The sequence below is a fragment of the Petromyzon marinus genome, chromosome 60 (genome assembly GCF_048934315.1).
Source record: "Petromyzon marinus isolate PM22_M1 ecotype Great Lakes invasive population chromosome 60, UKy_Petmar_22M1.pri1.0, whole genome shotgun sequence".
Taxonomy (NCBI): domain Eukaryota; kingdom Metazoa; phylum Chordata; class Hyperoartia; order Petromyzontiformes; family Petromyzontidae; genus Petromyzon; species Petromyzon marinus.
In genome coordinates, this window is record NC_133726.1 from 3,863,745 (window position 1) to 3,888,911 (window position 25,167).

Consider the following 25,167-nt stretch of genomic DNA (forward strand, 5'->3'; position numbering starts at 1 on the left):
TGGCACAAGCACCGTGGTGACCTCACCGCCGCTAATTGACGAATGGTGGTTGTGTATTTGAGTGGGGAGTGGTAGTGTAACAGTTGGCGCGTTATGAACTCATCGACTCGCATTCAATTCCCGCTCACGGCCACCAACACCAGGGACCACTATATGAACCCATCCTGGCCCTCACCCGGTACAGCCTCATTATCAGACTGTTGGAGCGAGTGCTGTTAGCGAGTAGCACGTATGAAGCACGGCACACGATCGGGTGGGTGACCGGCACCACGTCCGGCCGCCCTTGTCTCCCTAGTGGCGATATTTTTACACATCGCACCAGTTACTCATTTTAGGCTGAGTCGACCTAGGGGAAGCCGAGGACCGGCTCAGATAATCGTCACTGGTGTTGGCTGTGAGCGGAAATGTAAACCCGGGTCGCTGAGTTTGTAGAGCGACGCGCTAACTACCGTGCCACCGCTCCCCACTTCTGTTACAGACAGACAACTTACACAAATCATTCCAATGCTTATTTATTTTATCCCCAAGGAAAGCACCAAAAACAAAACCCCTCCGCCCCCCCCCCAAAAAAACCCTCCAAAGTCACAAATATATTTTGGCTCAACCGCGAATGTTTGAACGTCGACAAAGCGAGCGGCTTCACCATTGTCAGCCTCTCTGAAAGTGCGTGATTAGAAAAGAACCCCGTGGAGTGGCTGTTTTGACGGGGGCAATAGCATTGTCGACCGATTCGGGCTGCCGATTCGCACACGAAGAGAACGGATGAGTCGATCCTTCTTCCGAAGGGAGGAATGCTCGTGAGAGAGATCGCGCCTCCGATTAGCACGGTATGCACGTTGAACATCTTTCGCACCGTACGCGGCCAAACCGTGTTCATCGGAGGTGCGGGGGAAGGACAACAAACTAAACGCAAAAAGCAGTTCTGAAGAAATGCGTTTGTCAGTCGAGGTGATGGTTTAATATAGCATAGCTCCAGTGGCTTCCTAATATCAGATGGAAGAGCGTTCCCGACGGCCACAGAAGCGCATCTGAAGGCACGCAATGCGGTGGTCCATCCTTTGTTCGATGGCCAGCCAATCGCCGCTGCTGCGAGGATCACCGGAGTTCGCTTGATGGTTTACGCTCATTGACGAGGTCAGCGAGGTACTGTGGTTCACTTATGGCAAGCACTTTGTGTGCAGTGAGTGCGGTGCGAAAGAAGTCCATACATGCGTCGGCCGCGTGCAGCGGATTAAATTACGAACCCACGCTTTGAATGCAGCGTCACCGCCTTGCTTTGATGTTGACGACGGTGCCTTCAGTTTCCTTTTGGAGCCCTTGGACCGCTGACTATTTCCGTGATTGAGGTTATTTTTATTTCTTCTCTAAAAGCTATCGGCGTATTCAATTTCAACCGTTGCCGAGCACAGTTGCCCACGGGCCCCGCAGTAACGTCAAGTGGCCAGCGACAAACGGCACTGCTATCAAAGTCGTATTCTCGAGATCGTGGCCGGGGTGAAAAGTTCACAGTTATTACCCGGAGGCATTGATGCGCTTGCTTCCCGATTACAGCCTCTCCGGAGCCAGTGGTGGAAATTCCACGTTCACATGGCAGGGCCGAGTTTAACCCAGGCCAACCACTGTTGTTGACTTACCCACAAAGTGAACCGCCCAGAGGTATGACGACGATGATCCTCTCTCTCTCTCTACCACTGAGCCTCAATAAAAGCCTCGCCCGGTTTCAAATCTCTCAACCAGCAGCTTCCTGAATCGACGCATCATCACGTCCGTTACCGGCGATGACGATGCTGCTGATGATGGTTACGATGGTGATGATGGTGGTGATGATGATGGTGATGATGATGATGGTGGTGGTGATGATGATGGTGGTGATGGTGATGGTGGTGGTGATGATGGTGATGATGGTGTGATGACGATGATGATGGTGGTGATGATGATGGTGATGATTGCTCCGATTGCCTGAGTGTTACCCCCCCACCACCACCCACCCCCCATGGCCCTAGGCGTGGTGCGTGCTGCGAGTGGTGCGTGCGGTGTGGTGCGTGAGGTGTGCTGTGTGAGGTGTGCTGTGTGAGGCGTGCTGCGTGAGGTGTGCTGCGTGAGGCGTGCTGCGTGAGGTGTGCTGCGTGAGGTGTGCTGCGTGCGGTGTGCTGCGTGCGGTGTGCTGCGTGAGGTGTGCTGCGTGAGATGTGCTGCGTGAGGTGTGCTGCGTGAGGTGTGCTGCGTGCGGTGTGCTGCGTGCGGTGTGCTGCGTGAGGTGTGCTGCGTGAGATGTGCTGCGTGCGTCCGGGAGTTCCAGGGTGCCCTTTGACAGTCGAGTCCACCCCTCGGTGGCGATGGACGAGGCGTCGACGCCGTATCGCGGGAGTGGCTGTGTAAACAAACATCAGAGACGGGGGAATGGGGGGGGGGGGGACCGCACACACGTGAGGGAAGGGTGATGGGACGTGGTGGTGGCACAGTGAAGAGTGAACACCATCTCGGCCAGGTGGCTCAGCGTTAGACAAACTTTACCCGGTCTCAGAAGATCTTGCCGGCGCACTTGCAGGAGGCAGGGCAGTAGGCCTGCACGACCTTGCCGGACCCCGTGTCTCCGCACCCGTAGCTGCTCTTCATCGCCGCGCAGTTTGCGTACGCGTCTTTGTAGAGGCAGGGGTTCCCTGACGACGACGATGACGATGAGGAGGAGGAGGAGGGAGGGAGGAGGAGGAGGAGAAGACAAATGAGGGGCCAGCGGGTCTAGCGGTCGCCGCTCTCATCCGCGGATGCTGACATGTGGACGAAAGCTCTCTCGGCCTTGTGCAGACCACCAGCTCAACGGAACTGCAAGGGGAAGGGTGACCCCCCCGCCTCCTCCCCAACGTGGAAAGAGCAGCAGAATCTGCTGCTGCTGCTGCTGTTGATGGCGACGCTGCAGTGTAAGTGGTGAACGCATGGCGTGGAGGCGACTTACGGCACAGCTTGCGGCTGCAGCTCTTACGGCAGGAGCCGCACGAGTTGCCCTTATTGTACGGTCGGTTGATGCGAGACGCCAGGTTTCCGCTGTGAGCAAAAAACAACGACAACAGCAAGAACAACAGTGACGACAATAACAACACCATCCACCACCACGGACCGACGTATATTGGAGGACAGCAGAGAAACATCCACGCGACAACACGGATTATAACTATCCCCGGTTTGTTTATGCAGTGAAATCTCGCTGTGACGTGGTTGTTTTTGCCTCCGATATCTCTTTGCTTCAGAGTTTGTTCTTGTGTGCTCCTCTCGGTTATTGCTTTTGCTCTTTTGGTGCAAATGAGGCGACTCATCTTGGCCTCTACTGGACATCTGTGGAAAAAGAGCTTTACAGCTTATCGGATTCCTCCATAACAATGAAAGATTCTGATTCTGACTGTGCTCGCCTGGTTAATCAACAAAACTGAACAGCGAGGGCACTTGAGTTTACACACAACTCGGTTTATGTGAGTCTATGGGTCTCTGTGTGAGTTATCGGTGACAGGGACTGACCATCAACCCAGCTCAATCGCGGCTGGGGTGGTTGACCTCTGAGCCACCCAGTGGCCTGTTAAAAAAAAAAGTAAATTTTTGTTTGACATTTTTTCGTGTGTTTAACCGATTTGTTTTTTCTGCCCAGCGAATTATTTCACCGGGGCGACGTCGCGTTCTGCTCCGGACGCCTCGGGCAAGAGAGAGCCACCCCCTGAGGCCCAGAATGAAGGCGGACGAGGCTCCTCCCGTGACAAAAGATCCGGTGATTTATTACGGCGGTAGAAATCGGATAGTTGGGGGTGTTACCGTGGACACGACGAGAGAAACAATAGGGCACGGGTAATCGATCGATCTCGGGCGACACAAATTACGTGACTTCTCGGTATGAGTGGAATCCGTGGTCGCTCACGGAGAGACCCGGGTGAACTTCTCTCTCTGATTGTGTAGTGACATGGAATGGGTCACTACGAAGCAGAGTGCGGGTTGCTGGCAGAGAAGGGGATCTGGGGTTGCAGCTGCCCTGCACGTGAGGTGAGCCCGCGAACCCACGAGTAGGTTCTAGAAGGGGGGCGTGGCCGGGGGCGGAGCGAGGCCACGCCGGGAGGATAAAAGGAGACACCGAGCGAATGTTCGGGGCTGTTGCTTGGAGTGGAATCCCGTCGGGCTGCTGGAGTCTTCGTCACTATCTTCACCTTCTCGGCGTCGTCAGTGAGGCAGTCTGTTAGCTGTACTGACTGAGAGTGTAGTTACCCCTTGTACCCTGTGAAGGCTGTAATAAATAGAGTGCCTCCTACTCCTAGTGTCTCTGAGTGTATCACGAGCCAACCGTGCTAATCCAAGGTGCGGGGGAAGGACAACAAACGAAACATAAAGAGCAGTTCTAAATGAGTTTTCAATTTAGTATGTTGAACTTTCGCACACACATGGAGTAACCGTATGGCCTTTCCATCTGTGAACATTCTCAAGATTTCATTATTATCAGGGTGCCATGTTGTGTATAAATATAATCTCCAACTATTAATGACCCAGTCTCTATAGCCTCTTTGTGCTATGAAGAAGGGCAATTTGCCCAAAACATCACCGATTTTATATATTTGTTCTTATTAAGCTCGTGATGTTATTGAAACACGTTTTGTGTTTTAAGCAAGATAATGGGTTCTTTTTAACTCTCTTGAAAGTGATGGATTGGCAAGAATCCGGCAAAAGGTCCTGAGTAAGTGACCGCGAACAGGACGAAATCAAGAGAGAGAGCGATACACAACGCGTAATTGTCACGTTGTGAAGATTGATTGGTGGTTGAGAGTCGTAGAGGCAGTGTTTCCTGGAATCATTGAGTGAGTGAATGAGTGGGTGGGTGTGGTGGAGTCGGAGGAGATGAGCAGGCGATAGGAGACAAACAACGAGCGTAAGGGGGACATTTAGCAGCCATTAGGCGAATCAGCCCCCGAGCGATTACGAGGAACCTGTTCGCAGCCGTGCGTCAACTCGAGAACCCGAGTCGTCATTTGTTTTCTACCTGACGGCCCCGCTTCGCCGTCGGCTTTGCCACGTGGTGTTTGTCTCGGCTCAGGGAGCAACAGGCGTCGTGGTCACACGACGTCACAAAAAGTCAGACCCCCCCACCCCCCTCAAATATGACGTCACAAAGCTCTGCCCCCACACCCCCAAAAATATAAAACATGCTTCAAATCGCTTTAAACTATTGCCATTGTAGTGCGTATTTAATGTGCCGCTGCACTCTGATGTTGTAGGATAAAACATTTATTAAAAAAGTTTTTAATTGAGTAGAAAGTGTTGTCTATATTTATTTAAAGTTGGGCATTTTGATGTGACGTCACATTTCTCAAACCCACCCCCCCTCCCCCCTCGTCACGCATCGTCACAATGGCGGTTGGGCGTGGTCCTCGCCACCCACCACCAAGGGTCTCTGTGTGAGTTATCGGTGACCGGGACTGACCATCAACCCGGCTCAATCGCGGCTGGGGTGGTTGACCGCTGAGCCACCCAGCGGCCTGTTAAAAAAAAGTAAATTTTTGTTTGACATTTTTTTCGTGTGTTTAACCGATTTGTTTTTTTCTGCCCAGCGAATTATCTCACCGGGGCGACATCGCGTTCAGCTCCGGACGCCTCGGGCAGCACTTGCCCCAAGTCTGTTACAGGCTATACGGGGGATCTTTGTATTTTATTATTATTCACACGCTTTTATTTAACTGTTGTATCCTCAAATCTTGTAACTCAATTTTACCCCACTTCCCAATGTCGTATCGACTGCAAACTTGGTATACATATGTCATACTGATGACAATACTATATTCTATAATTAAAAATAAAAATATATATTTGTAAGTAATCTTTTTTTATATATGTGCTATGTTTCAGCTTGGGTCTATTTGTCCACGCTCAACTGACGTTGGCTGTAAATCACCACAGCCCACTTACGTTGTTGCAAGCTTCGGGGCCACTTCCTGGAGTCGTGGAGTTCTTCCATTACCCGTACGGTACATTTCATTAAAGCGGTGTTTTTTAAAAAAAAAAGTATTCTTAAATATTACTTATTTTTGCTACTGCCGTGGTTGCTATCCCCGTGAACTTCACTCACCGAGGCCTCTGTCTGTACCGCATTGACTGGCTCATCCAAACGGTGTTCAACCACCATCACCACCAATTCCTGGAGCCGTGGAGTTCTTCCATTACCCGTACGGTACATTTAATGAAAGCGGTGTTTAAAAAAAAAGTAATTTGTAAATATTACTTTTGAGAGAGAGAGAGGGAGAGAGGGAGAGAGGAAGAGAGAAAGGTGAATGGACCACAGCCCCGTGCTCACGCTGGGCAGTAGTGGCAAACGTAGAAGTACTTGGCCGTACTAGCGCAGTAGTTGACGGCGCACCCCACTTGGAAGGAGCTGTACCACACCACCTGCACGGCACGACGAGAGACACACAGAGAGAGAGAGACACACACAGAGAGACAGAGAGAGAGAGAGACAGAGAGAGAGAGAGAAAGTCGGGAGAGTCCTCGCTTGCGCGGGGGCGGTGCTCACACCGCTTTGCTGAAGACTTTTTGCTGGGTTTTTTTCTCTCCCCCTGGTGATTTTTCTGCTTGCGCGTAGTCACTTTGAGGATGTTTTTTTCTCGTTCGTGTTTTTTTATTGTTTGTTGCTTTTGCGCACCCGATTCAAGAGCCGAATGGCTCACAGGGCTGTACCAAAATTAAATTAAACTAAAAAAAACTGAAACCACAGCGCGTTGTCGCCACAGGGGCCGTCCATAAATGACGTCACGCGATTTTGGACGATTTTTTGACCCCCCCCCCTCGTCACACGGCGTCACAAAAAGTCAGACCCCCCCCCTCAAATATGACGTCACAAAGCTCTGCCCCCCCCAAATAAATAAATAAAACATGCTTCAAATCGCTTTAAACTATTGTCATTGTAGCGCGTATTTAATGTGGCGCTGCACTCTGACGTTGTAGGAGAAAACATTTATTAAAAAGTCTATTTAATTAAGTAGAACGTGTTGTCTATATTTATTTAAAGTTGCGCATTTTGATGTGACGTCACATTTCACAAACACCCCCCCCCCGTCACACATCGTCACAAATGTCTGACCCCCACCTCCTCCCCCCCCCCCCCAGGTGCGTGACGTCATTTATGGACGGCCCCACAACGCGGTTCTTCCGTTTTCCCGCACCGCCGATCGGTACGGTTGGCTAGGCATGGCGCGAGTGGAAGTTGAACAAACAAACACACATTAGGGGACGTGTTTCACACAATGCGGAACGCGCACCGTTATAACGCCGTTTTTGTGCGGTGGATGACGAACTACCTTGGTGCCGTCAATAAATGACGTCACGCAACTAAGGGGGGGGGAGGGGTGGGGGGAGGGGTGGGGGCTCAGACATTTGTGACGATGTGTGACGTGGGGGCGTATTTGATCGACCCTGCAGAAAAATTATGATGTGTGGAGCAGTGCGAGGGGGTAAGCAATAATAGGGTGGTGAGTGGGTCATGGGGTGGGTGGGTGAGTCATGGGGTGGGTGGGTGAGTCATGGGGTGGGTGGGTGACTCATGGGGTGGGTGGGTGAGTCATGGGGTGGGTGGGTGAGTCATGGGGTGGTGAGTGAGTCATGGGGTGGGTGGGTGAGTCATTGGGTGGGTGGGCGAGTCATGGGGTGGGTGGGTGGGTCATGGTAAGGTGGGTGAGTCATGGGGTGGTGAGTGAGTCATGGGGTGGGTGGGTGAGTCATGAGGTGGGTGGGCGAGTCATGGGGTGGGTGGGCGAGTCATGGGGTGGGTGGGTGGGTCATGGGGTGGGTGGGTGAGTCATGGGGTGGGTGGGTGAGTCATGGGGTGGGTGGGCGAGTCATGGGGTGGGTGGGTGAGTCATGGGGTGGGTGGGCGAGTCATGGGGTGGGTGAACGAGTGTGTCATTGTTACCTGTCGCGTGGCTGGGTGAGTGCGCTGTTGTAACCTGCAGTGCGGCGAGTGAGTTGGAGGGGGGTGGGTTAGTGAGTTGGTGTGGTCTGAAGTGTGCTGGGCGAGTGGTTGCCTTAACCGATTGTTAGGGCGAGTGCTGTTAGCGAGTAGCACCTATTAAGGCCGGAACGGCACACGAGTGGGTGGGTGGCCAGCAGCTACACCCGACGGGGCGACGCACACTCCGTGCAGCGTGACTCCTCCAACACGGGTCGAGCCATCGTCGATAATTGAAGTTGAGACGTAGCGATGAAAGCGTGACCAAGGAGGAGGAGGAGGCGTGTATGTGTAGTGAGCGATTTCCGAGACGCGATGTGTCGAGGGCTCCCTGTTTGTTTCTCACACTTTACAGGGAGGATCACTGAGCGACATATACGCTGGGCTGCGCATAGCCGGCCCACTCATACAGCCACATCGCCGGGAGTCTAACTATATAGCTGGCTGGCTAATACAGCGACGACGATGATAATGGGGACCGTACAGCGGATCGGCCATGCGGCCGGACGATGAAGAAGAGATGACGGCGAAGACAGCGACGGTAGCCAGAACCCGAAGCCCCACAACAGCCCCGAACCTCCGGTTGCCTCGCCCTTTTATACTCTTCGGCGTGGCCAAGCCCCGCCTCTGGTCACGCCCTGCCTCTGGCCACGCCCCCCTTCCTGAACTTTCGTGCAGGTTCCAGGAGCTTCCCGACTGATCCCCGCCCCTGACCTTTAGCCCAGTTACACCCCGCTTATGGTTGGCATTGATATAGCGGACCCATACCCGTAATTACCCCTCCTGGTCAACAGATGGCACCCTGTCACTACATATCTATGTATGTACGTTGAATACTTTGGCACCGTACGCAAAAAGCAGTTCTAAAAAATATCAACTTCAATCTGGGTGATTTAAAAGTGCATAGCGGCAGTGGCTGCCTAACATCGGAAGGAAGAGGCGTTCCAGACGGCCGCATCTGAAAGCGCCGCGTGGAGCGGCGACCGACTTTGTTCGACGGCGCGACGGTGGTTTAAGCTCCTCGACGAGGAGATACAACGAGGAGCTGCGGTACGTTCACGGCAAGCACTTCGCGCGCGCGCGCAAGGAGGCGCGACCTCGCAATGTGTTGCGGCTCGGGTGGTCCCGCCGTCTCACCTGGGTGTAGTGGCCGACGGCCCCGGGGCCCTTGGGCCCCTGGTCGTACACGAAGCCGGGGCTCGTCACCTCGTTGTACCAGTCGCGGATGGCGTAGTTCCAGGTGAAGGGCGCGCTCGAGATGAACAGGTTTTCCCCGCAGTCGAACACTGGGGCGCAAGACCAGCGCGGGAACGGGGCAGTCGCGTTTTGTAAAATGCGATTTGCGACTGAGCCTTGTCCGTGCCGTTATCGATAGTTCACTGCTAACGTGAGATTTTATTGAGGGGCTGCTGCTGCGCGATTAACCTGGCGTGGCCTGTGACTGGTTTTGTTGTTTTTGCTGCCTTACCCAAGCTTGAAGAATCGTATAATGCAGGTATTTTTTGTTTCTTTATATTTAGCGGCTCGCTTACTGCTGTCTTTATTTGGCAACCCTATCGTATTTTAGTATCCTACGCCGCTGTAACTCGATGATGTGCCCATACTGAACATCTGTGAAAAAGAGCTTAATAGTTCATATTCTTAGCTCTTTCGGTAAAGTCACGTTGAAGGGAAACCATAAAATAATGAAATATATGTTTATATTTTTTTATTATTTTATTGTTTCCTTTCAACGTGACTTTACCGAAAGAGCTAAGAATATGAATTACTGCAGTCACGAAAGCTTTAAATCAAAATTTAAGAGCTTAATAGTTCATAGGATTCCTGCTCTAGTCTGAATAAAGATTCTGATTCTGTGTGTGTGTGTGGGGGGGGGGGGGGTTCGTTTGTTGACCTATTGAGCCAGGCTGGGCAAGGACACAGCAGCGCCACTGCTCACCCATTGACTCACATTGACCACGGTCTAATATTGCCCATAGACTAACATTGCCCATAGACTCACATTACCCATAGACTTACATTACCCATAGACTCACATTACCCATAGACTTACATTACCCATAGACTCACATTACCCATAGACTCACATTACACATAGACTAACATTACCCATAGACTTTCATTACCCATAGACTCACATTACCCATAGACTCACATTGCCCATAGACTCACATTGCCCATAGACTCACATTACACATAGACTAACATTACCCATAGACTTTCATTACCCATAGACTCACATTACCCATAGACTCACATTGCCCATAGACTTACATTGCCCATAGACTCACATTGCCCATAGACTCACATTGTCCGTGGGCTGACATGTCCCACAGACCAACATTGTCCAAAGACTTACATTGACCACGTCCCTTCACCTGATGAAGGCCGCTTGTGTTGTGGCCGAAACGTCGTGAGAATTTTATTGTGTTATTTTATTTGATCAATTTATTATTTTATTCTCATTCTACGTGACTTTACCGAAAGAACCAAAGAAGATGAATCCTTGCAGTCACGAAAGCTTTCAATCGAAATTGCCCATATACTAACATTGCCTATAGACTAACATTGCCCATATATTAACATTGCCCATAGACTCACAATGCCCATAGACTCACATTGCCCATAGACTCACATTGCCCATAGACTCACATTGCCCATAGACTCACATTGCCCATAGACTCACATTGCCCATAGACTCACATTGCCCATAGACTCACATTGCCCATAGACTCCAATTGCCCATAGACTCACATTGCCCATAGACTCACATTGCCCATAGACTCACATTGCCCATAGACTCCAATTGCCCATATACTAACATTGCCCATAGACTCACATTGCCCATAGACTATCATTGCCCATAGACTATCATTGCCCATAGACTTGTCGTTATTGACGAGTTGTCGCTATGACAACAATTGCTATACGTATTTGAGAAACCTGCACCGTCGTTTGCAACTGCCGCGTGAGGGAGGGCGGTGGAATCGACCGGGCGGTGACCTCTGCGTTGCCACCAGGGCCGGGTCACGGCGTGGGGGGCTTCAGGGGCAGCAGCCCAGGGGGCCTCCGACCCTGGTTGCCACTCCCAGTCCAGATGGTGGTGGTGGTGATGGTGCTGCTCAATGTCACGCCACCACTTTGGCGGATGATGCCGGTGCACCAAGGCAGGCAAGGAATGTGGCGATTTACGAACGCTAATTGGAGATATCGCGTTGACTCTGAGGCGCGACAGTGGCTATGAGATGTTAACTCCCTCGCCTGGTATGCAGGAGGTCGTGGGTTCGATCCCGACCCTGACGCCTGCTGTATATTTGGAGTTTGTGTGCGTCCCTCTCTCATCAACATCATCACGGTGGCTAGGAGATGTTAACTACGTCGCCTGGTATGCAGGAGGTCGTGGGTTCGATCCTGACCCTGTCGCCTGCTGTATATTTGCAGTTTGCGTGTCTCTCTCTCTCATCAACATCATCACGGTGGCTATGAGATGTTAACTACCTCGCCTGGTGTACAGGAGGTCGTGGGTTCGATCCCGACGCCTGCTGTATATTTGGAGTTTGTGTGTCTCTCTGTCATCATCATCACGGTGGCTAGGAGATGTTAACTACCTCGCCTGGTATACAAGAGGTCGTGGGTTCGATCCCGACCCTGACGCCTTCTGCTGTATATTTGGAGTTTGCGTGTCTCTCTCTCTCTCCCTGTGGTCGCGTGGATGTTATTCCGGATCTTCCGATTTTCCCCCTCCACATTTAGAAACGTGCGTTTTGAGTATTTGGCTGCTATACATTTCCACATCGTAAGCCACTTCATTGGGCAATCATTTGTGGCCAGGTCGCTTCTGAAAAAGAAGCTAATAGCTCATTTACATTATGAGACCTCCTTTGCCAGTAACAAGATATAGTTATAGGTTTTACCCTTTCAACTGGCACAAAAACTGACACCTTTATTCAAGGCATCATGTTTGCAATAACCACAACACAAGCAGTCAAAATGCAAACAAAAAAGACAACTCTGATAATAATATGCACTGTCCTTGAATTTGATTGGTCCACACCCGAGACGGCTTTTCTTAGAGCCTAGTCTCCACTGGTGTTGGACCAGAAGACGCCAAAAGGCGTACAACTCAAAAACAGCGCACTATCAGAGTATTGAGGGCTCGGGGTGAGCATTTACATTATGAGACCTCCTTTGCCAGTAACAAGATATAGTAATAGGTTTTACCCTTGCGTTGTGGTTATTGCAAACATGATGCCTTGAATAAAGGTGTCAGTTTTTGTGCCAGTTAAAAGGGTAAAACCTATTACTATAAACAAAATTGTTTCGTTTTATTTGTTTAACTTCTCTATACCTTGCACTCCGGTCGCATTTTTGTATTGTTTGTTGTAACTTTCTGACCCCGTACCCCGACTGGACATCTGTGAAAAAAGAGCTTCATAGCTCATCGGATTCCTCCACGATGAATACATATTCTGAGTTGAGTAGGCTTGGGATGGACATGTACTGGCTGAAGAAGGGATGATGATGATGCTGATGATGATTACGGCCAAAGGAAGGGAATGACGGTGGTGATGTCAAGCAGAGGTACGTCCACCACCACCACTACCACCACCACCACCACTTCCACCACCACCACCACCTCCACCACCACTTCCACCACTACCACCACCACCACCACTTCCACGGAGATGGAGCGATAAGGTCAGCACGCGCCAGCAGCGAGATGGAGCGTGGCATCACTGCACTGAGGCGACAGTTGGGACGGAGGGCCTTCATCTAGCAGTGGATAGACAAGGCTCGCGATGCGGATTGTGAATGGGTGTGGGGGCTGGAAAGCCGATACCGTGTTCGGCACTAAGGGGCCGTTCATAAATGATGTCACGCGATTTTGGACGTTTTTTTGACCCCCCCCCCCACCTTCGTCACACGACGTCACAAAAAGTCAGACCCCCCTCCCCTCAAATATGACGTCACAAAGCTCTGCCCCGCCCCCCCCCCCCAAAAAAAACCCAATAAAACATGCTTCAAATCGCTTTAAACTATCGTCATTGTAGTGCGTATTTAATGTGGCGCTGCACTCTGATGTTGTAGGAGTGTCGTTATAACAATTTGTGTTGTTAAAACAATTACATATTTATTTAGAAGTTGCGCATTTTGATGTGACGTCACATTTCTCACCCCCCCCCCCCCCCCGTCGGTGCGTGACGTCATTTATGGACGTCCCCTAAACCTCGTTCGTGTGCACTCCATGCTTCATAGTTGGCGGCCGAGAAGGTGAAAAACTAAAAGTTTACGATTTTATTTTTCTCTTTTAAAAAAAAAATATATATATATTGCCAGAAGGCGTTGGCGAGGCGCGGCGGGCGGTCTCGCGTAATTGCGGTGAGGAGAGGGAGTTAACTTTGACTGGCAGCCGCTAATCCCATCCCCAGGTCGGCGTTGCTCAACGCGTCAACTCGAGGTGCCTCAAAGTGGGGCGTTTAAAACGCGTAACGTCTGGAAGTGCGCTCGGTAAAATTGTCACACCGCCTTGCTCAATTTCTCCTCGTTATTATTTATCATTGCACAGCACTGATTCTCCAACCTTGTGTCACGGCTGCTCTGCTAATTTGTGGCACCTGTGGCAGATGACTCACACGTGATTATTTACCAAGACTCTCGTGGATTATATAATTGCACAGATTTATGAGTCGCTTCACTTCACCGCCCGAGGCATTGCCACGTGGTTACCCCCCCCCCCCCTCCCAGGGGTAACCTTCCGGTTGAGAACCTCTGGCACTGTGCAGTATTTGGTGCTGTGGGGCCGTCCATAAATGACGTCACGCGATTTTGGACGATTTTTGACCCCCCCCGCCCTCTCGTCACACGGCGTCACTAAAAGTCAGACCCCCCCCTCAAATATGACGTCACAAAGCTCTGCCCCCCCCCCCCCAAAAAAAAAATTCCATTTTGAAATTAAAACATTCTTCAAATCGCTTTAAACTATTGTCATTGTAGTGCGTATTTAATGTGGCGCTGCACTCTTATGTTGTAGGAGAAAACATTTATATAAAAAAGTATGTTTAATTAAGTAGAACGTGTTGTCTATATTCATTTAAAGTTGCGCATTTTGATGTGACGTCACATTTCTCAACCCCCCCCCCCCCTCCTTCGTTACACATCGTCACAAATGTCTGACCACCCCCCCCCCAGGTGCGTGACGTCATTTATGGACTGCCCCTGTGCTGTTGCTGTCACGATCTTTCGTGACAACCCAGGGCAGTGACTCTCTCGCAAACGAGACTCCTTCCCTCCTCCTGGCAGAGCCGTCCCTAGGGAATGGCGAATCTGGGCGACCGTCCCGGGCCCAGCGCTTTGGAGAAGGGGGGTGGGGAGGCTGCGCTTCGACTTCACGGTTTTGCCACGAAACCCGCACCCTCCCTCCCTATGGACGGCCCTGTCTCCTGGCCTCTGGATTTCTCCCACGGCTTAAACTCACACAGGGGTCGGTCACCGAAAGAACCATTTTTTGGGGGGGGAATTTGGTAAAAAAAAAACACTCATTATTTCAAGATGCACGTGAATACGAGACGGCGGTGCTGAATAAATAACGTCACGAAGCAGCCCTAAAGAACAACACGCGGCTGCGGAGCCGCAGGTTGCCGACCAATAGAGTAACCAAAAAATAAGCGTAACCAGCTTAGGTTATCCACCACAACTTCGATAGATTTGATAGCGCTGTTTGTTGCTGGCCCCTTGGCGTTTTGGGGTGTTGGGCAACTTTGTAAGAACGAGAGCATAATCCCCCCTTCCCGTTCCCTATATCCCCTTACGTTTTCCCTACCCAGTGCTGGATGATCCTAGTAGCAAAAGTAGCTACACGTGTAGTAGCTGCACGTGAAGTAACTACACGTGTAGTAGCTACAACACGTGTAGTAGCTGCACGTGTAGTAGCTGCACGTGAAGTAGTTACACGTGCAGCTACTGCACATGTAGCTGCCTGCGTAGTAGCTACAGATGTAGTAGCTACACGTGTAGTAGCTACGTGTAGTAGCTGGACGTGTAGTAGCTGGACATGTAGTAGCTGCAAGTGCTACACGTGCAGTAGCCCGGTTTGTAACCGGGCTAATGTTGAGTTACAATCACAACAATAACAATCACAACAAAAACAACAATAACAAGAGCCTAACCGCCGTTTGCGGCGTCTCCTGTGCGTGGTGGGTGGGGGTGTGGCTACGCGAGCAGTGGGCGGGGACAGTGGGAGGTGGGGGGTTATTGTGACGTCACCAAGGCACGAGGCCACGCGCTGTGGGTGCTTCTGCTGGGCGTGTGCGTGCGGGCCTCACTCGAAGTCTTGCGGCTGGCAGCGGGGCTGTGAGTCAGGGAGCAGCCGTTGGCCCAGACGCGGCTGTTCTCGGCTGCCGTCAAATTCCACGACTGTAGGGCAACGATACGAGTGGTATTCTTAGTTTTTTCGGTAAAGTCACGTTGAAGAGAAACAACAAAATAACAAAACGTGACTTTACCGAAAAAACTAAGAAGATGAATTACTGCAGTCACGAAAGCTTTAAATGAAATTACGAGTGGTGTCAAGCGATTGAGTTTTTGATTCTGTTTGGCTCATATCGTCGTGTCGGTAACGGTAAGAAGTTATTATTTGTAAAGTGGCGCATTTCATACGTAGCTCCCAATGCGCCATCGGAGTGTATGGAACTCCAGGAAATAAACAGAACCTGCAGGATACATGGCCAGGGCTAGGCGGGGGGGGGGGGGGGGGGGGGGGGGGGGGGGTAAAGGCCGATTTAAAGAGGTGAGTTTTCAAGATGGGACTTAAATAACTCTCGCGACTCTGTCTGATTACCAAAGGCACAACGCGTTGTTCCACAGCCTGGGAAATGCACGGTGGCAATATCCCGATCACTCACCTACTCACTCGCCCACTCGCCCACTCTCACCCATAAGTCAGACTGAAACAGCTTTAACCACTCTGTCCGATTACCAAAGGCACAACGCGTTGTTCCACAGCCTGGGAAATGCACAGTGCAGGTGAATGTCCCAATCAACCCAGGAACAAAACCTTCACCTCGGAGTCCTTAGGGACCAGACGACACGGGCAATCAAATCAAGTTGTCACGCTGTGGGCAAATGTGCCACCAAACGATTTGGTTCATCGGCAAAACCGGAGGAGGAGGAGGAGGAAGGGGAGAAACGTTAAAAAGCCCGAGCAACATTCAGTTTCATTTGTTAGGTATGGCCCTGTGAACCATGCGGCTCTTGAATCGGGTGCAGCCGCAACAAACAAAAACATGAACAAAGAAACATCTTAAAGTGACTACGCGCAACAGAAACATCCAGGAAAAAGACAGCAAAGGTTTACCAGAAAGAAAAAAAACACCGTAAAATCAACGCTGTGTGCAAAACTCCCAGTGGGATGCAAGTCAAACAATAACAACCATTAGACAACTTAAATGAAAACTCTTTGTTTTTTTCGGTAAAGCCACGTAGGTAAAATAAAATTAAAGAAAACAACTAAATTAAATCACGACGTTTCGGAGGCAACACAAGCTTCCGTCTTCAGGTGGAACAGTCACAGCAGAATAGCTGTATTGATTCAGTTGCTTCTGAAACGTCGTGATTTAATTTAGTTGTTTTATATTATTTTACCTACGTGACTTTACCGAAAAAAAAACAAAGAGTATGAATCCTTGCAGTCACGAAAGCTTCAAATCTAGAACTTAGATTAAAGTTATCAGATCGTTGTGTCCAAACGACGTTCGGCTGGAGATCGAAACAACATCATCATCATCAGGTGTCAACTAAAGGCTCCACTCTCACGTCGGTTTCATTGGCTTACGTCGGGTGGTGGAGGACAACGCAAAGCTCCGATTGGCATCACGTTCCACCAACCCGCACCGCTGCTACCACAAGCGCTGGACGGTTACAGGCAGCCACGTGCAGCGTAGAGTCGCTTCGTTTAACAGCTCACGATGACGCTGATGGTTTCGCGCACCCGGACAGCGAGAATTGAACCTCGCAGCTTTGCGATCAGTGTTCTGTAGCTCAGCTACACACTCACCTACTCACCCACCCACGCTCCTTCTCAACGGTCTATCGAACTTGGAACTCTGCACGATGTTCAAGACTCTTCACATACATTTTTTTACCAGTTCAGTAGACAATGGAAGATTGGACTGTTTAATGGAGCTTACAAAGTAAAAAAAATATTGCGCATTCGTGATAACATAGTTTACAACAGTTTCGCGTTAATAATTTTACTTAGGTGAGTGATTGGATTGGCTGAGTGAGTGGGTGAGCGAGTGAATGGTTAATTGAGTGGGTGAATGATTGAGTGGGTGGGTGAGTGAGTGTGCGGGTGAGTTCTGCAAGACAGATCCGTTTAATAGAGCTTGCGATGTATTAAAAAAACTGCGCGCTCGTTATTAACCTATAGGTTGTGAGAGTTGCGAGTTTACAAAGGTGCTTACTGACTCAACAATACCAACAGTACCAATACTCGCCATTCCTCACCGAGTGATGGTGAAGTCACACGGCGTCTGTGCCAGGTCAGGTTCATTTGGAGGCCACGCGAATTGTCGAAGTCTCGCTGACCGGAGGAGGTCACAGGGCAGACCCAGCAGGTGCCATGGGTTGACTGAGACGACTGGCAGAGATGCACCAGCAGTGCCCCCCTATTCTGCAAACTGATTCACCGCCACCACTACCTCCTCCACCACCACCACCACCACTGTTGCCCACTCACCATCTGGAGCATGTTGCTGGCCGCCGGTCGCACGCTTGCCCGCAGGAGGTTGTGGAGGTTCACGATGCCCCTCTGCACGGACCGCTGTGAGGTTTTGAGCGTCTTCCAGTGGGCCACCGTGTTGGACGCGGCGTGGCAGCCCGGCCAGCGGCCCGCCAGCGCCGCTAGGGCCGCCGTCATCATCAGCACGCGGCCCACGCTGCCCGGGTGTGACGGGGGAGGGAGGGGGGGGGAGGTTGTACCGTCAGTTTAACACGGAGGCTTTCGCGACAATTATTGTCCAGAATCAGTGCCGGATGAAGCTAGTGCAGGGCCTGTAGCGTATGTTGTAAAGGGGCCCTAAATAATTTTAAAAATATGAATGTTTAAACACATTTTTTTTACTTGCACAGTAAAGTAATTGTATTATTTCATTTGCTATACAGCCAGGTAATACGACAAATCGCTAACCTCAAACACCCAGTCGTTTATAAAAGTTGAAGGCGTTATAGTACTATAGTAATAGAGCAAGTGCAGCTCTATTACTATAGTACTATAACGGGGCCCCGTAGCATATGTAGCTACTTTTGCTGCTAGGATCATCCGGCACTGTCCAGAATACAGGTTGCTATGCTTTATTTACGTGACAAACCTTACTAATTGGCTACGCCGGATGGTGGCGGGTTTAACGACACATTTATATTTACGGGATTTAACCCCAAAACAAACCCCTCTATTAAGGTTGTTACTATACACCAAGGCCGTAGCCATGGAGTCAACATTGGGGGGGACCAAATCTTCCAGGGTGTCTGGGGGTCACAACCCAGAAAAAAATCTAAATTTGAAAACGAATTTCCTGCCTAAAATATTAAAACATTCACTAACACATGGGATGGACTTTTATTTATTTACACTAATGTCTAACAGTGTATATTGTATTACATTGCTCTGTTTTTACCTTTTTTTACCTTTTCTTGTTTCATTGTATGCAATGGCAGAGATTAGGGATTAATAAAGTACAACCATAACCACAATCATATAAACAGAAATCTATGCATTGATTTATATGAAGACAAGTCCAGATATTGTTGCCAAGGTTTAGCAAATTGTTATTTTTATTTACATAGCATAGCAATTATTTATTTTACGGCAATATATTGGGTGTGACATTTTTTGCATATTTGAATATTGGGGGGGGGGGGGTGGGAGGTCCCCCCCCCAATATTAATTTGAACATTGGGGGGGGGTCCCACCCCCCCCCCCCAATATATATTATAATTACGGCCTTGCTATACACTAATCACGTGGGCACAGTGAGGAGCCCCTGGGTTCGATTCTCGACTCGAGCCGACCACACGCTCTGCTGTGTGGGGAGTTTGTACGATCTCTCTCTCCACCCCGAGTCACTGCTTTCACTCCGGGTTCTATGGGCACGGTATAATACGCGCAGTGTTATCGGCGTTGGCCAAAAACAACCTCCCAATACTGTGTGGACGTGTGTTGGACTTCTTTCTCACCGTACGTAGCCAACCGTGCTAATGGGATGTGCGGTGGAAGGACAACACCAAATACAAAAAAAGCAGTTCTAAAGAAATTCGTTTTCAATATAGATGATGTCATAGTGCATAGCTCCAACGCATTCCTAAAATCGGAAGGAAGAGCGTTCCAGACGGCCGCAGAAGCGCATCTGAAAGCGCCGCGCGATGCAGTGGCCGTCTTCGTTCAATGGTTAGCCATGTCGAATAACTACCGTGGAAGAGTGCGAGGCAAGGAGCAGAGATAGGTGAGGTGACCTGCGGTGTGATGAGTGGATGAGTGGGTGAGTGGGTGGGTGGGTGAGTGAGTGAGTTTGGCGAAGTGAATTGTTGTGACATTGCAGTGTGGTGGTTGACCAAAACAGTGTCCGGTATAGACCGAGTGCTCAACCACGGGCCGAGGAATCAACGAGCGATGGTCACGGGAACACGGCAGCGCTAGAAGAGCGATACGGGTATGACTGACCCGCCAATGCGTGAGTGACTTGAAGTCAATTAAGTACGTAGTGCACCATTAGCGAAGTTCAGGGCGACAGCCATAACGACAGTAGCAGCGCTATGAGAGCGATAAGCGAGTGCCTGACCACCGGCGTGCGAGTGACTGTACGTGAATCAGCGAGTGCTATCACCACAGCACGCCGTGTCACGACGCGCGTCACAAACTCACCACGACATAGCTGAGCCCTGGGACAGAGGGGATCGTTCGGGAAGAATCTGCGCAGGAGATGAGGACCTCAACTGTCGATGATCCAGCCGCCCGTGGCCGTGTCTCTGTGCCTCTTGAGTAAGCGACACGAGGCCTCGCTTATATATATGTCTACACACACGCACACAAACACTGCACGCGCACGCTGCAGGTACGACAGGCGTTGGTATTTAACCGGCTGGAAGCCACGCAGGGAAGGTGATGGATGGCTGCTGAGCGTGGCATTCTCAATCACTCAAAGCCACACCACCCCGTCTGATTATTGATGCCGTGGTCACATTGCCACGAGTGCCCTGCAGGTGATAGTAATAATAACAACAACTCGTCTTATTTGATGGTTTTAAGAGTAATCGCGTGTCGTATTCCAAAGTGCTCTTAGCGCGCGCCGAAGATTGTGACCTTTGGATGTAAAGAGCCCCGTTTTTTTGCCGTTGTTGAGAATGTTTCACAGCTGCTCAACGTTCGACGGGACGTTCGCAAAGTAGACGTGGGGTGGATGACGACGCAGCCTCTCTCTCTCTCTCTCAGCGCCCAGAAGCAGCGACGTTTCTTTCCTTGATGGTAAATAAATGGTTGAATCCCACACCCCCCCCCCCCCCCACAGCGCCCTCTGCACGGTTATTTGTGGCTGGACTTCAGTTTCCCTCTGATAGCAGCGTCCGATTGAATTCAGAAAATAAAGCGGACGTCGGGGTGATTTGATGACCCGGCACTCACTCCTTCACTCCGGTCACTCGCTCACGCGCAGGCGGGCAGTCGCCTCCCCATCACTCGATCATCGCTATTACCGCCGTGGTTAATCCAGTGAACTTCACTCGTTAATTCCTCCAGCCGTGTTTCAGTTTTTTTTTTCCCTTTCAATTGCATGCATTAGGTACAGCCCTGCGAGCCATTCGGCTCTTGAATCGGGTGCAACCGCAACAAACCAAAAACAAGAAAACATCTTAAAGTGACTTCGCGCAAAACATGAAAAATCCAGGGAAAAACAGCAAAAGTCTTCCAGAAAAAAAGCACCGTGTTATCAACGCTGTTAATTTTTCTTAGCTCTTTCGGTAAAGTCACGTTGAAGGGAAACAATAAAATAATAAAGTATATATAAAACAATATATTTTTTATTATTATTTTATTGTTTCCCTTCACCGTGACTTTACCGAAAGAGCTAAGAATATGAATTACTGCAGTCACGAAAGCTTTAAATCAAACTTTAACGCTGTTCATTCTTAATGGGGACGGACTCGATCTCGGTCTATACCAGACACTGACTTGCGTCTCATCCACGGTGGCAAGATGTTAAGTACCTCGCCTGGTATACAGGAGGTCATGGGTTCGATCCCCTGACGCCTGTGATCTATTTGGAGTCTCCATGTCTCTCTCCCCGTGGTCGTGTGAATTTTGATCTGGCTGCCCACTCCCCATTAAGAATGAACATGCGTTTAAAGTATTTGGTTGATATACGGTTGCTATACAGCATTGTCGCCAAGTTAGCGAGCTTGCGAACTCTCTCGCTTGGTATTCAGGAGCTTGTGGGTTTGATCCCGCTCCTGACACCTGTATATTTGGAGTTGCATGTACTGTCTCTCTCCCCTGGTTCGCGTGGATTTTTCTCCAAGGCCCTCCGGGGTTTTCCCTCCACACTTAGACGCACGCGTTTTAGAGTGTTTTGCTACCGCAATATGAATTGCCACGTGATCAGCCACTTCGTTGAGCTATCATTTGTGTCCAGGTCGCTACTGAAAAAGAAGCTACATCGCTTCGTGGGCCTTACCTGATGAAATGAAACGTTCAGTTTAGTTTAAAACAGCGAATAATAATCGTACTTTAATTTCAAATAGCGGTGTCATTCATGCCACAACGCTGTGCATTCATTATTTACATGGCCCAAATCCCATACACGAGGCTGGCTACGCACGGCACGAAAGAAGCCCAACACACATACACACCGAGCAAATTAAAACCCCTGCTACTACGACTACCAAGCAAAATAAGAAAATAATAAACAAATTAAGAAATGACACCAAAACAAAACAGCACAACCGAAAAACAAATCAGCAAAAACCTGCAGCTCTGTCAGTGCCGGATTATCCTCGTAGCACAAGCAGCTGCGCATGCAGTAGCTTCTACACGTGTAGTAGCTGCGCGTGCAGTAGCTACTACACGTGCAGTAGCTACTACACGTGCAGTAGCTACTACACGTGCAGTAGCTACTACACGTGCAGTAGCTACTACACGTGCAGTAGCTACTACACGTGCAGTAGCTACTACACGTGTAGTAGCTGCGCGTGCAGTAGCTACTACATGTGTAGTAGCTACATGTGTAGTAGCTACGGGCCCCGCACTTTCAAGGGCCCCGCGCTAAATGCTTTGAAGCTATCAATTCCGGTTCAGTGTTTCTGCACTTGCTCTATTGATATAGTACTATACCGCCTTCAACTTGTACGAACCGCTGGGTTCATATTCTTGGTTGTTTCGGTAAAGTCACGTAGAAGGGAAACAATAAAATAATAAAAATATAAAACAATTAAAATTCTCACGACGTTTCGACTGCAACACAAGCAATCATCATCAGGTGTGAAAACCACAACAAGAAAATTTGAAAAAAGTGGCTTTTTTCAAAACCACAACAAGAAAATTAGAAAAAAGTGGCTTTTTTCAAAATTTCTTGTTGTGGTTTTCACACCTGATGATGATTGCTTGTGTTGCAGTCGAAACGTCGTGAGAATTTTATTGTTTAATATTTTTTTTATTTTATTGTTTCCCTTCTACGTGACTTTACCGAAAGAACCAACAATGTGAATCCCTGCAGTCACGAAAGCTTTAAATCAAAATTTTAACGGCTGGGTGTTTAAGGTTCGCGATTTGTCGTATTATATGGCTGTATAGCAAATGAAAACGTACAATTACTTTACAGTTCAAGTTAAAAATGCATGTGTTTTAATATTTACGTTTTTTTTTTTTATGTAGGGCCCCCTTTAGAACATTTGCTACAGGCCTCGCACTCGCTTAGTCCGGCACTGGCCACAGGCCAAGTAGAAGAGGCCGCTGGTGGACTTGGCCGGCAGAGGTGCGGGCACGCGTGGCTTGGGGGCAGGGTGTGAGAGGCCAAGCGAAGTTCAACCGCGCATGAGAGGCGCGCGTGTCAGTCGACAGGTGGGCGGCGTAGCGTCGTGACTAACCCCCCAAAAAAACCCCCCACTGAAATTGTGAAAAATTACCGCAAGACTGACATACCAAGGAGGGGGATGGGGATGGGGGTGGGGGGAAAGGTGACGGTGGTGGCAGGTAGCGTTTAAGAATAATGAGGCGCGCAATTCTTAAGTGCCGTTTCGGTCTTCGGGGAAGAGGCATCGCAGCAGCAGCAGGAGGAGTCGCCTACTCATTCGATCGCTTTCTGAACCCCACGTAAACACAATCGCGTGCTGCTGCTGCTGCTGACGATGGCGATGGTCGGCACACTTCTCCTTGTGATTGATGTCACGTGTCTTTTTCCTGTTATTTCTTTTGCTGGCACGATATGTTTAAAACCCCCCCAAAAAAGTAGATTATGCATTGCTATTGGCTGCAGCAGTCGGACAGCGAGTAGATTGAACGTTTTTTGTTGTTCCCATTCAATCTCATTACGCACCTTTATTATTATTATTACTACCCACTCACGACACACACAGCGAGAAATGAGATCCAGGTTGGACAACTGTTGGTTTCATATCTGGAGTGGAACACCCAGTTCGACAACCAGCTCACTTGAGCCACCAGAGAGAATTGAGAGTGAAGCAGCAATCATGGGTGATGGATGATCCAGGGCTCACCGATTCACTCCAGCCACACGCACACTCAGCCAGCCTCCCACCCACGCATCCACTGACTCGTTCACCCAGCCACTCACTAATTCACCCGGTCAATCACTCATTCACCCACCCACCCACTCATCCACTGACTAATTCACCAGCCGCTCACTAATTAGCTTGGTCAATCACTCATTCACCCACTCACTGACTCAGCCACCCACTCACTCACCCAGTCACTCACTCATTGACTCCACTCACTCGCACACTCAGCCAACCACCCACTCATTCATTGACTGATTCACCCAGCCACTCACTGATTCACCCACTTACTCATTCACCCACTCACGCACCCAGTCACTCACTCATTGACTCCACTCACTCGCACACTCAACCACCCACCCACCCACTCATCCACTGACTCGTTCACCCAGCCACTCACTAATTCACCCGGTCCATCACTCATTCACTCACTCACTCATTCACCCACCCACCCACTCACTCACCCAGTTACTCACTCATTGACTCTACTCACTCGCACACTCAACCACCCACCCACCCACGCATCCACTGACTCGTTCACCCAGCCACTCACTAATTCACCCGGTCAATCACTCATTCACCCACCCACCCACTCATCCACTGACTAATTCACCAGCCGCTCACTAATTAACTTGGTCAATCACTCAATCACCCACTCACTGACTCAGCCACCCACTCACTCACCCAGTCACTCACTCATTGACTCCACTCACTCGCGCACTCAGCCACCCACCCACCCACTCATTCATTGACTGATTCACCCAGCCACTCACTGATTCACCCACTCACTCATTCACCCACTCACGCACCCAGTCACTCACTCATTGACTCCACTCACTCGCACACTCAACCACCCACCCACCCACTCATCCACTGACTCGTTCACCCAGCCACTCACTAATTGACCCACTCATTCAACCACTCACAAGTCACTCATTCGCCAGCAGACTTCAGAGTGAAGCAGCAGTCAAAGGTGACGGGTAACCCAGCGCTCACTGATTCACTCTATTCAGTCGCGAACTCACCCATTGACTAATTCACCCAGTCATTCACAGCCAGACAACACGCCTCATTCACACGCCAGTCCCTCCACGTAAATAACATGCAAGGTTTGTTGAGTCAATGAGTGAACAATTATAGCGGACATGATGAGTTCTAAACAACCAAAACTTTGGACCGGTTTCGACTTGCAGTGTCTCATCATCAGCAGCAAGGGTCCGGCTTGACACGAACCAATGATGGTGCACTGCAAGATGCTCTTGGGCAACGACGCGTTTGGTAATAGTTCGTACGGTGCGAAAGAAACTCAAAATACATACAGGGGTGATGGGGTAGGTGGTGGGGAGGGACTCAACACTTCCCATAGACTCAGCACTGCCCATAGACTCAACACTGTCATAGACTCAGCACTGCCCATAGACTCAGCA

General features: G+C 49.9%; 1 protein-coding gene across 1 annotated transcript; it reads right to left on the reverse strand.

Annotated features, from left to right (window-relative positions):
* Nucleotides 1-499: 499 nt before the first annotated feature.
* On the reverse strand, nucleotides 500-20,431 carry LOC116955604 (cysteine-rich venom protein latisemin-like). The gene is made up of 8 exons (XM_076053272.1): nucleotides 19,881-20,431; nucleotides 17,700-17,898; nucleotides 15,286-15,376; nucleotides 9,101-9,249; nucleotides 6,317-6,408; nucleotides 2,954-3,042; nucleotides 2,515-2,660; nucleotides 500-2,371 (listed from the first exon to the last, which is right to left on the reverse strand). The coding sequence occupies exons 1-7, from the start codon at nucleotides 19,886-19,888 to the stop codon at nucleotides 2,521-2,523; spliced, it is 768 nt and encodes a 255-aa protein (XP_075909387.1). The 5' UTR covers nucleotides 19,889-20,431; the 3' UTR covers nucleotides 500-2,371; nucleotides 2,515-2,520.
* Nucleotides 20,432-25,167: the final 4,736 nt, after the last annotated feature.